Below are 10,394 nucleotides of genomic sequence, written 5' to 3' on the forward strand. Positions count from 1 at the left end.
GGGCTGTCAATCACTGACCCCCGCCCCCCGGGCTGTCAATCACTGACCCCCGCCCCCCGGGCTGTCAATCACTGACCCCCGCCCCCCGGGCTGTCAATCACTGACCCCCCGCCCCCCGGGCTGTCAATCACTGACCCCCCGCCCCCGCGGGCTGTCCATCCTGACCCCCGCCCCCCCGGGCTGTCAATCACTGACCCCCCCGCCCCCCGGGCTGTCAAGCACTGACCCCCGCCCCCCCGGGCTGTCAATCACTGACCCCCCCGCCCCCCGGGCTGTCAATCACTGACCCCCCGCCCCCCCCCCGGGCTGTCAATCACTAACCCCCCCGCCCCCCCTGGGCTGTCAATCACTGACCCCCCGCCCCCCCCGCGGGCTGTCAATCACTGACCCCCCGCCCCCCTGGCTGTCAATCACTGACCCCCACGGCTGTCAATCACTGACCCCCCCCCCCCCGCATCCCCGGGCTGTCAATCACTGACCCCCCGCCCCCCTGGCTGTCAATCACTGACCCCGGGCTGTCAATCACTGACCCCCCCCCGCCCCCCTTGGCTGTCAATCACTGACCCCCCGGGTAGTCAATCACTGACCCCCCGCCCCCTGGGCTGTCAATCACTGACCCCCCCGCCCCCCCGGGCTGTCAATCACTGACCCCCCGCCCCCCGGGCTGTCAATCACTGACCCCCCGCCCCCCCCCCCCCCCCGCTGTCAATCACTGACCCCCCCGCCCCCCGGGCTGTCAATCACTGACCCCCCGCCCCCCGGGCTGTCAATCACTGACCCCCCCGCCCCCCCGGGCTGTCAATCACTGACCCCCCGCCCCCCGGGCTGTCAATCACTGACCCCCCGCCCCCCCGGGCTGTCAATCACTGACCCCCCGCCCCCGGCTGTCAATCACTGACCCCCCGCCCCCCCGGGCTGTCAATCACTGACCCCCCCGCCCCCCCCCGGGCTGTCAATCACTGACCCCCCGCCCCCCGGCTGTCAATCACTGACCCCCCGCCCCCCGGGCTGTCAATCACTGACCCCCCGCCCCCCGGGCTGTCAATCACTGACCCCCCGCCCCCCGGGCTGTCAATCACTGACCCCCCGCCCCCCGGGCTGTCAATCACTGACCCCCCGCCCCCTTGGCTGTCAATCACTGACCCCCCCCCGGCTGTCAATCACTGACCCCCCGCCCCCTCGGCTGTCAATCACTGAGCTGACACTCTTATGTTGGTTCGTCTCCACAACTGCTCCGAGTGGCGTTCGCAATCCTCTTTGTGGTATAACAATCGTTGCATTTGACACAGCGCCTGTGATCACATCCTCGAGACGTCTCAAAGCGCTTCACAGGATATACTGTAAAGTGGATTGACTGTGTGTTTTGTGGGCGAAACGCAGTGATCTGTGAGGACAGATTGTGCAGATGCTAATTTCAAATTGCCTTTCAGATTCTTCCTTCCACAATCCCCACCGCCTTCCTATTATTTCCCATTCCGTCTCATTTTTTTTCTCATGTCCGAAAATTGGACCTCACACACCAAGTTGCAAACAGGAGGGGGTGACGTTGCAGAGACTGGGAAACACGCTGACACAGCGTCAAGAAATAACATGGCCCCATAGAATGTGATGTTCAACAACCGCACGAGGCAAATCGGACACAATTACAAGTTTATTTTCCAGCGTTTCCTGATTTCTACGTTGCAATTCTACTTCCATGTCCATCATTACAGCATACGGGTAAAATTACATGACGTAGAGGCAGAGCCCCGTAGAGAACGAAATTGACCACATAAGATTGTCATATTTCAGTCTGTATGAAATTAGTGCGGGACTTAAAACAAAAGGCTACCGCAGTGTTCAGGGGCTATTCAGTACACAATGAGACACTCATGAGAGCTTCATATTATTTGGAAATGGATGCTGGCTCTGAACATAGGTACTTTCAGGCTATTTTAAAGTTGCTACTAAACACACACCGAGTCCAGAGAGCAGACACGTCCAATGATAGAGGAACCTAAACAGACTTCCAAGACACTCCGTTGATCATTGGCCCATTGGATCACGTCATGTTTCTGAGATGCACTTCCTGCTCTTCCGAATGCTGCAACATTCGGGGCATCCGCACGGACAGCAGCGGGTGAGGTGTCTACCAAGGCTGGTCCTGTTCAGCGTGCAGTAGTACAGCATGTCAGTCACCAGCAGCACTGCCAAGCAGAGCCCATATAGACAGACTGTACTTAGTGATCCATACTTACTGAAAAAAAACAATGGAACAACTGATGTACAGGAGCAATGTCATAGCATCTCAAAGCACTTCAATGCTAATTACTGTCAAATGTAGCAACTGAGCACAGAACGACTGTTATTGCACATCCCAGTTTAGCGTGGGGATGGATCCGCACTTTCCTGGAAGCTTGGTACACTTCCAGCTTCCAACGCTTGGCCGGCTGGCTTCCCGCACATTGCATGATAATAATAATCCTTGCATTTGATATAGCGCATTAGTATGTTGTTGAGATCTCAAAGTGCTTCACAGATAATTCTGTAAAGTGAATTGACTGTATATCTTGTGGCCGAAACACAGCAGCCAATGGCGCACAGCAGTGTCTCACAAACAGTCGTGGAGAGAGTTTCTTAATTACATTAATTAAACCACCAATTAATATGATAGTTTGGGCCCCTAAACTCAGACCCAGCACTATAATGTGGGGTACTAAAATATGGCCTTATGTCCACCAGAATCACAAGGCAGAAATTAAGTTAATAAATACAATCAAAAACCAGGATGATGATCTGGAAACGAGCAGAAAAATTGGATCCAACATAGAATATAATTGACAATAGTATCAAGTAGATAATTGCTACCTACGCGTACAAGGAGGGCAGTGTGGGGTTAATTCCAGTCATGTTCTGGAACTCTGCCTGATTGCAGCAGTATTTCAGGGTCCGGTTACTCCGGTGGCAGCAGTAAGCGTGTTTCTGGTCTTCGTTGAGCCGTGGGCAGTGGAATCCAAAGTGGTACAGCTCAGCGGAATCCAGGTATGACTCGCAGAGCCTATACTCAGAGGCAGAGGCTGAACACACAGAGTTCACGGTCAGCGTCAGATCACTTGATTACAGATTTACAGTTTAAAGCGTGGGGAACGTCAGCCGCGAGGAAGCACTTTTTTTGCTGGAACAATCGCTCACCACTGGAAGAAAACATTCACACCACGATCATTCTAGAATCACATAATCACATGGTTCAGAAACAGACCATTCAGCCCATTAAATCTCAGATGGAGGTTTTCTCTACATAAACCAAACTGGTCGCACTCTTCTGCTCGCTTCCCCAACCCTTTAATATCCCCTTTTGCAAGCATCTATCTAAATCGCTTCTAAAATAGCTTTTGGACTCTGCATCAGCAAGCGTTTGTGTCAAGTTGCAGTAGTCCTTAACGTGTTCCTAAACTTAATCCTGGCAGCAATTACTACTGTCTTGGTCATATCTTGATTTACTCCCGGTGGTTCCCTCTCCCTTGTACCCAATTATGAAACTGATCTCCACCAAGTTGGATTTTTCAATGTTTTGAAGTAACAGCCTGAAGTTTTTATTTTTTGCCCCTTTAGAGAATCAAAAGCATATTTTTGTTAATCCTTATTTTCTGGACCCAATGAAAATCGTGCTCACCACAGGCCAGAAAACGTTATCAAGGTCAGTGCCTTGGAGCTACTTGGTACATACCCATTAATGGTCGCTCACAGAGAAGGAGGATAGTCAGGAACTGAATGCCCAGCGACATTGTGACCCACACCTTGTGACCAGGACCATCAGTCTGGGAGTTATCCTCATTAGGTGGCAATAAAGCCTGAAACAGGGATATCAAACATATAACACTGTCGAGACATTTCAAAACGCTTCACAGGATACACTGTAAAATGGATTGACTGTATTTTGGGGGCAAAATGCTACAACCACTTTGCGCTCAGCAATATCCCACAAATAACCATAAATTTTATTTTTGGGAGTTTGTTGGCCAGGACACCGGAAAAACTCCCTTCTCCATTCGAATAGTGCCGTGCGATCTTTAGGATCCACCTCAACAGGCAGACGGGGTTTTGGTTTAGTTACTCGTCTGAAATATCACATTTCATTGCATATTAATTGCAATTTAATTTGCTTCATGACCGGGGGTTGTCAGTCTCAGCAGCGTGCCCTACACTTCGCAGTGGCCTGGAATTCAAACCTAGCATCGTACCTGCAGACAGATCGAGATCAGTGAACACCTTCCCTGTTGTTGCTGACTTGGTCCAAGAAATACATCCTCCTGTAAAGCTCACTCACCACTTCCCTCAGCGAGCCCTGCCCGGCTCATGACACTCACATGATTCGCTCCTGCAGTAATTCCAAACAAATTAGTCACATCCATCCATGGCTCTGACACTAATTACTTGATAATGAACCTGAATTATTGCAAAGAAACAAGATCCTTGTGAGAAGGTGAGGCAAGGAGTGAGAACAGTACAGAAAGAGCGGGAGAGGGCAGAGAGAGAAAGCGAGACCGACCGACAGACAGAGAAGGGCAGAGAGATTGAAGGAAGTCGGAGAGAGAGAAGTGAGAGAGAAAGACACTTGGAGAAACTCGCTTCTGTTTCTGAATATTGTGGGATCTTTAACGTCTACCAGAAGAACAGTCAGACAAGTTTAATGTCTCATCTGAAGGACAGCATCTTCAACAACACAGCTCAGTGGTTAGAGCACTCGCTTTGCAAGCGAGAGACCTGAGTTCAATTCCAGGCAGAGGGTGAAACCTTGGGCAAGTTTCCTTACTCCACACAGAGCCTAATAATAATCCCTCCAAAACCAAAAAACAATAATAAATTGGTCATTTTCAATCTATGACTGTTTGTGGGACATTGCTATGTGCAATTGGCTGCCGCGTTCGCCCACAAATATACAGTCAATTCACTTTACAGTGTGTTCTGTGAAGTGCTTTGGGACGTCCTCCCGACGTGAAAAGCGCTATATCAAATGCAAGAATTATTATTATTATTATAACACAGCGCCCCACCAGCAGTGCCAATCTAGACTGTGAGCTCAAGTCTCACTTTGGGGGGGTTGAACCCACAACTTTCTGATGCAGAGGTGAAAGTGGACCCCACTGAGATTCCCCTCAGCAATGTGGAATCTGGACCACCTGACATTACTACAGGAAACACACATGCTGATGATCAGTGATGTAAAACTGTCACTTCTTCCAAGGGCACAGTTGTACCTTAATAATAATAATCCTTGCATTTGATATAGCGCTTTTCACGTCTTCTAGATGTCCCAAAGCGCTTCACAGAATATGCTGTAAAGTGAATTGACCATTTATTTGTGGCAGCCAATTGCGCACAGCAATGTCCCACAAACAGTCGTAGATTGAAATTGACCAATTTATTATTGTTTTTGGTTTTGGAGGGATTATTATTAGGCTCTGTGTGGAGTAAGGAAACTTGCCCAAGGTTTCACTCTGCCTGGAATTGAACCCAGGTGTCTCGCTTGCAAATGCCCTAACCATTGAGCTACAAGACTGATATAGTGCCTTTTCACATCTTCAAGACGTCCAAAATTGCTCCACAGAATATACTATAAAGTGCATTGACTATATATTTTGTGGGCAAAATACCTTGTTCATACTTTGTGCATTAACAAGAAGGGTTTGCGGGACTCGTCAACGTGGGGACACTTACTGTAAGAATTTTTTTTAAAGAAACGTCCAGGTAACATTTCTGGTGCTTGTAGCAGACTGGAGTCCCTTTGACTCCCCACTCATACCCTACTCATGTTCACAGATCCTCTTTGACTGTGCTTTTGTTCATTATTCCACTCCCCCCACAACAAAAAAACTCCAGTGCCCAGCCAACAGGGTGAAGCACTTTGAAAGACACTATTTAAATGTAAATTGTTTTGTATTTTGAAATGATTTCAGAAGTACTCCTCTCTTCGCCCCTCCAAAAAAATAAACCGAATCAAACTTTTACCTGAGAATTGGATAAACTGAAAGAAGTTTCAACAGAATTCCATTCACGAGTGGTTTTGAATGTGCAAATATCACAATTTTTAAAGAAACCGAATTTGTAATTTTGAATGTTAGAATTGATAACTTTCAACCTGAAACTTACCAGATTACGGGCACTTGTGAACTCATCGGGTCTCCAGATACCTCCGGGCAGGTCTGAATAACTGATCCTATGTGTAATTTTCTTATTTTAAATGCAAAATACTGTAGTTTTGCTGCTGTTCTTTAGAGCAGATCCCAGCTTGAAGTTCCTCACTGTTTATTTTTGCGCTGTTCCTCTCTGCAAATTCTGAGCTGCAAATAAAGGTCCTTTCTGTCTTGAGCCCATGTTAATTTTTATTCCCAGATTAAAGCCCACCGGAGCAATATGATCGCTTCAAGTGTTCTGAATCTAATTGATGTGCGGCAGTTTTGGGGGGAATTGAAAGCCTTAGCAACTTTACTCTGCCACGCCACTCTCCTAGCAACGGACTCCAGTCTCTCATTGAAACTATGTAAATTAATTTCCTATTTTCCTCCTTCTGGCGCTGATGGTTTATTGCCTTTGATTTCCCCCTTTGTCAATTAGTGTGATGAATAAAGTATTTCAAATCTCTCTGCAGTAACACAGGCACACACTTGGGTTCTTTATCTCGTCTCCCCCTGATGGTGCTGATCTTGAACAGACAGACTGGTCTGAGCAAATGTTAAGGGTGACAGTATTGTCATCAAAACCTTTTTAAAGTGAGAAGGACTCGGCCAGTCTGCAAACTTTTACCAGTTTTTTTTTTGGAGGGAGCTCTTTATACACAATGTCACTTACTGCACATTGCCACGAAGTAACGATAGTCCAAGTTCCAACACTTTCTTTTTTGAAAAAAAATCTTTTCTTCTGCCTTTGTATTACTCGTGTTTTGCATTACATTTCCAGTTCCATCCACTACATTGATCCGGAGCACAGACACATTTGCACTTTAATAGTTTACATTAACAGCCGCCCTGAATGACATCAAAGCCACGGTGATTTACACAAGTGAGATGAAAGTCTAAAATTCTGCATTTTCTTTCTATTGCACCACCTGTGGCACCCAGACAGGAAACTGGTTGTTGCATTGCGGCTGAGCCTAGGTTTGGTGTGTTGCAATACATATTCCCTTAAGATCTAAACCCTGTAATCTACCTTTAAGCAATTCTGTTCTTACTGTCCTAAGATCCAATCAATCCGGTGTTAAATTTAGTTTTTTTTAAAAAATATTTAGTCGCTTAGGATGCCATTCAGCTCATAGAAATAGCTCTTGCATTACACAGGGCAACTATTTAATTCGATTTCCCCTTTGATACTTGTTGTTATATACAATCTCCCTTTCAACCCTTCTATCGAGTATAACTTTGGTATTCTGTCCCTTATTCTCAAGATTCTTTCACCAATATTAGCTCTATTATTAAGGTCATGTTCTCTTATGCTGGATTCCCCCAACTTAAGCAAAGTCATTCTCTATTACTTTGTCCTTTATTTTGAACGCCTCAATAATGATAATCTTTGAATTTGATATAGCACCCTTATCACGTCTGAGACTTCTCAAAGCGGTTCACAGATTATACCGTAAAGTGAATTGACTGTATATTTTGTGGGCAAACTCAACCCCCTGACCCCAAGAACCCATTTACGCTGGGTCTCTTTTAAAATTAAGAAACCCAGTTGAAGAGACAAGTTTCGTAGAGCCACCATGGTACAGATAGAGATGGCAAAGAGGAACTGGATGGCTCCTGAGGTAATTAATGTCAGTTTGGAAAATGTCAAGGTCTGTAAAGTTTGTGTTCATGAAAAGCATTATCCAGTGTGTGTTTGGTTAGTAATTACTGATTGCGCTGGGGGAAACTCGGAAAGTGCCGAAGTTCAGTAGAACTGGCGCATGTGCATTATAAATATATTGAGTAGCCCTATAAATATTTTTTTGTGTACTTAATGTTGTTTTTGTTACTTACGTTGATATCAAGTATCCAAAGGTGTCAGTTTCAACAATTTGGCTGGTAACTTACCTCACTATTATGCAAATGAAGGATTGGAAGTGTACTTCTCCCCTTTTGGGCAACTGAGGGGAGGATTCTGATTGAATCATAAAAATGACATTGATTACATCAAGTAAGTGGTTCAATACAATTACCATTGGGTACCTAATTTGGGAAGGTGCTCAATGCCCATGAATGAAATGGTCACTTTTTTCTACCTGATTTCAACAAAAGGTATGTGCTCTGACTATTGATGAGCAGTAGTCAGAGGTTGGTTCTTCGTGCACTTTATATTAACTTCATTACAAGTGGCTGCTAGCGTCTTTAGTTTAAATGCAATTAATGTTTGTTATTTCATAGCTGTGTTTGTTGATATTTATCATGTCGTTTAAGATTTAATGCCGAGGGTTGTGGATTTCCTCGAAGCTGCAATAACATTCTGTTGAATTTACTTAACCGTGCTTTCTCGAGCTTTCTATATAAATCAAAGGAGGGAATCAACAGACAGGTACAGCCTAGGACGTAGGTATTCAAAAATAAACCTCTGATTGACTGAAGCTTCTCAATTTGCTTTAAATAGCAATTGGTAGTACCTGTCATCGTGGAAGAAATCATTCATCAACTTACACCTAGTTATAGGGACTTGCATTCATTAATGAGGATTGAACACAGAGGCCACCCAGTACACTCTGTGAGGGGGAGCAAGCCATATTGTGGGTGTACATAGGGGGGTAAGAACCGTCTCAAGGTGAATAGTTGAAAGAGTTCTGGAGTTTCATTTATGTGGATGGGGAAATGCAGGCAGAGTTCTTGCAGATTAATCTAGTTAGGTTGTCCATTCCAGAGATTGGAATATGTGCTCTGGAAAATGAAATTGTACAGAGCTGTGCACTCGGTGAAGTGGTTCAGAGCTCATTCAGTCCCTGGTTTTATTGAAACCTGCTCATCGTCATGGGATGATTGGCTCAACCCAATTGTTCCAGCAGCCCACAATAGGTAATTTAATATTGCTTACATTTGATAAATTGCCTTTCAAGTCAGGAGTACATCTCAAACTACTTCACAGGATATACTCCTAAAGAGAAATGACTTTTTAGAGGGTGAATGCAGCAGCCAATTTTATATGCTGCAATGCACCACAAAAACTCTTTAAGTTAATGACCATTTTTTAAAAAATTTGGGGAAACTTCTCTTCTTGAAAAGCAGAGTGGATCTTTAACATCCACCTCAACGGGCAGATGGGACCTCGATTTACCATCTCAATTTAATGTGCACATTCACTCGTTTTCCAATCAGGTAAATTTACAAAAAAACAACTGTGATCAGTAAGTCCAGGACCTTTTTCACTGTTGACAATAAACTGAATTAGATTTGCAAAACTTCAGCAGCCTCTCAACACAATGATGCTCTGAGGCTAATCCTGTTCAAAAACATCTGCTCTGGGTATTAACTGATCATTGAAATACAGCTCTAAGCAACTGCCAAAGAATTTTCATAAAGGTTATTAAAACAAATCTAGAGTTGATACCCGATTCTTTATTAGAAATTTCCCAACACAAAGCATAAATATTAATGACGAGTAAAAACTGATTTGGCTGCAGTAAGTGGTTTAATATGGATGGGAGTCACTGTATATCTTTAGAATTAAAATCTGACGCAGTAATGTGGAAGTCAGTTTTATCGGTTTGGTATATAATGTAATTTAACTCACTGACCAGGCAGTGGTTTTAGCGAGTTTATTAACTGAATGTTTGAGCCGTATCAGCCAGGACTACAGCACACTCGGACTCAGGTGTTGGATGTGGGAGGAGAAAAGATTCCATTCCCGAGATCTCAACGTCAGACTTTATTGAGGGATTTTAAGATCTTATTCGGGATTTTCTTAGTTTTAATTCTGATGTTCTAATTTTAAAATAGCAGCCCACTTACCGTAACTACATTGCAGTTATTCGATAAGTTTCTTCTCAATTAACCTCAAAACAATAAATCTGCAGAAGCAATACTTTTGAGAAATAAAAGCTACTGGGCAAAACATGGCTAAAGATTATTTTCCTGTTCGATTCTGCAATTGCCATACACCATGATTGTCATTAAATGCAAAAAGAGCACAGGACTAATGTTGGCTTTGATATCACAATATTGACATAATTACTCCAAACAAAGCCCTATGAAATCAAATACACCCAGGGCTGGAGGTTTGAGCTCATAGCAAACAACAGATATTGCACAAATACCCCCACTCCCCCCAAGAAAGGTGTGTGAACGAAACCAGTGTGATAAATAGTCTAGTGTTACCACATTTCTGGGTATGGTGTGGGGCAGAAAGAGAAAAATTGAAACAGACGGAGCATCAGCTCTAAGTGATTTACAAAAAAAATG

General features: G+C 44.8%; 1 protein-coding gene across 1 annotated transcript; it reads right to left on the minus strand.

The window, feature by feature from the left end:
- Nucleotides 1–1,838: 1,838 nt before the first annotated feature.
- On the minus strand, nt 1,839–3,788 carry LOC103188541 (protein shisa-like-1a). Its single transcript, XM_007908580.2, has 3 exons — nt 3,707–3,788; nt 2,852–3,056; nt 1,839–2,236 (listed from the first exon to the last, which is right to left on the minus strand). Exons 1-3 carry the CDS (start codon nt 3,762–3,764, stop codon nt 2,047–2,049), a joined length of 453 nt encoding a protein of 150 aa, XP_007906771.1. The 5' UTR covers nt 3,765–3,788; the 3' UTR covers nt 1,839–2,046.
- Nucleotides 3,789–10,394: the final 6,606 nt, after the last annotated feature.

The sequence above is a fragment of the Callorhinchus milii genome, unplaced genomic scaffold, assembly GCF_018977255.1.
Source record: "Callorhinchus milii isolate IMCB2004 unplaced genomic scaffold, IMCB_Cmil_1.0 Scaffold22, whole genome shotgun sequence".
In the NCBI taxonomy this organism is placed as follows: Eukaryota; Metazoa; Chordata; class Chondrichthyes; order Chimaeriformes; family Callorhinchidae; genus Callorhinchus; species Callorhinchus milii.

Bases quoted from the DNA above. Each gene is read 5' to 3' on its own strand.
- LOC103188541 (XM_007908580.2), bottom strand. From the start codon at position 3,764: ATGTCGCTGGGCATTCAGTTCCTGACTATCCTCCTTCTCTGTGAGCGA. The intron at 3,057-3,706 runs GTATGTACCAAG...CTGTGTGTTCAG, and splicing joins CTGTGAGCGACCATTAATGG to CCTCTGCCTCTGAGTATAGG. The intron at 2,237-2,851 runs GTAGGTAGCAAT...GTTTTTTTTCAG, and splicing joins ACACTGCCCTCCTTGTACGC to TAAGTATGGATCACTAAGTA.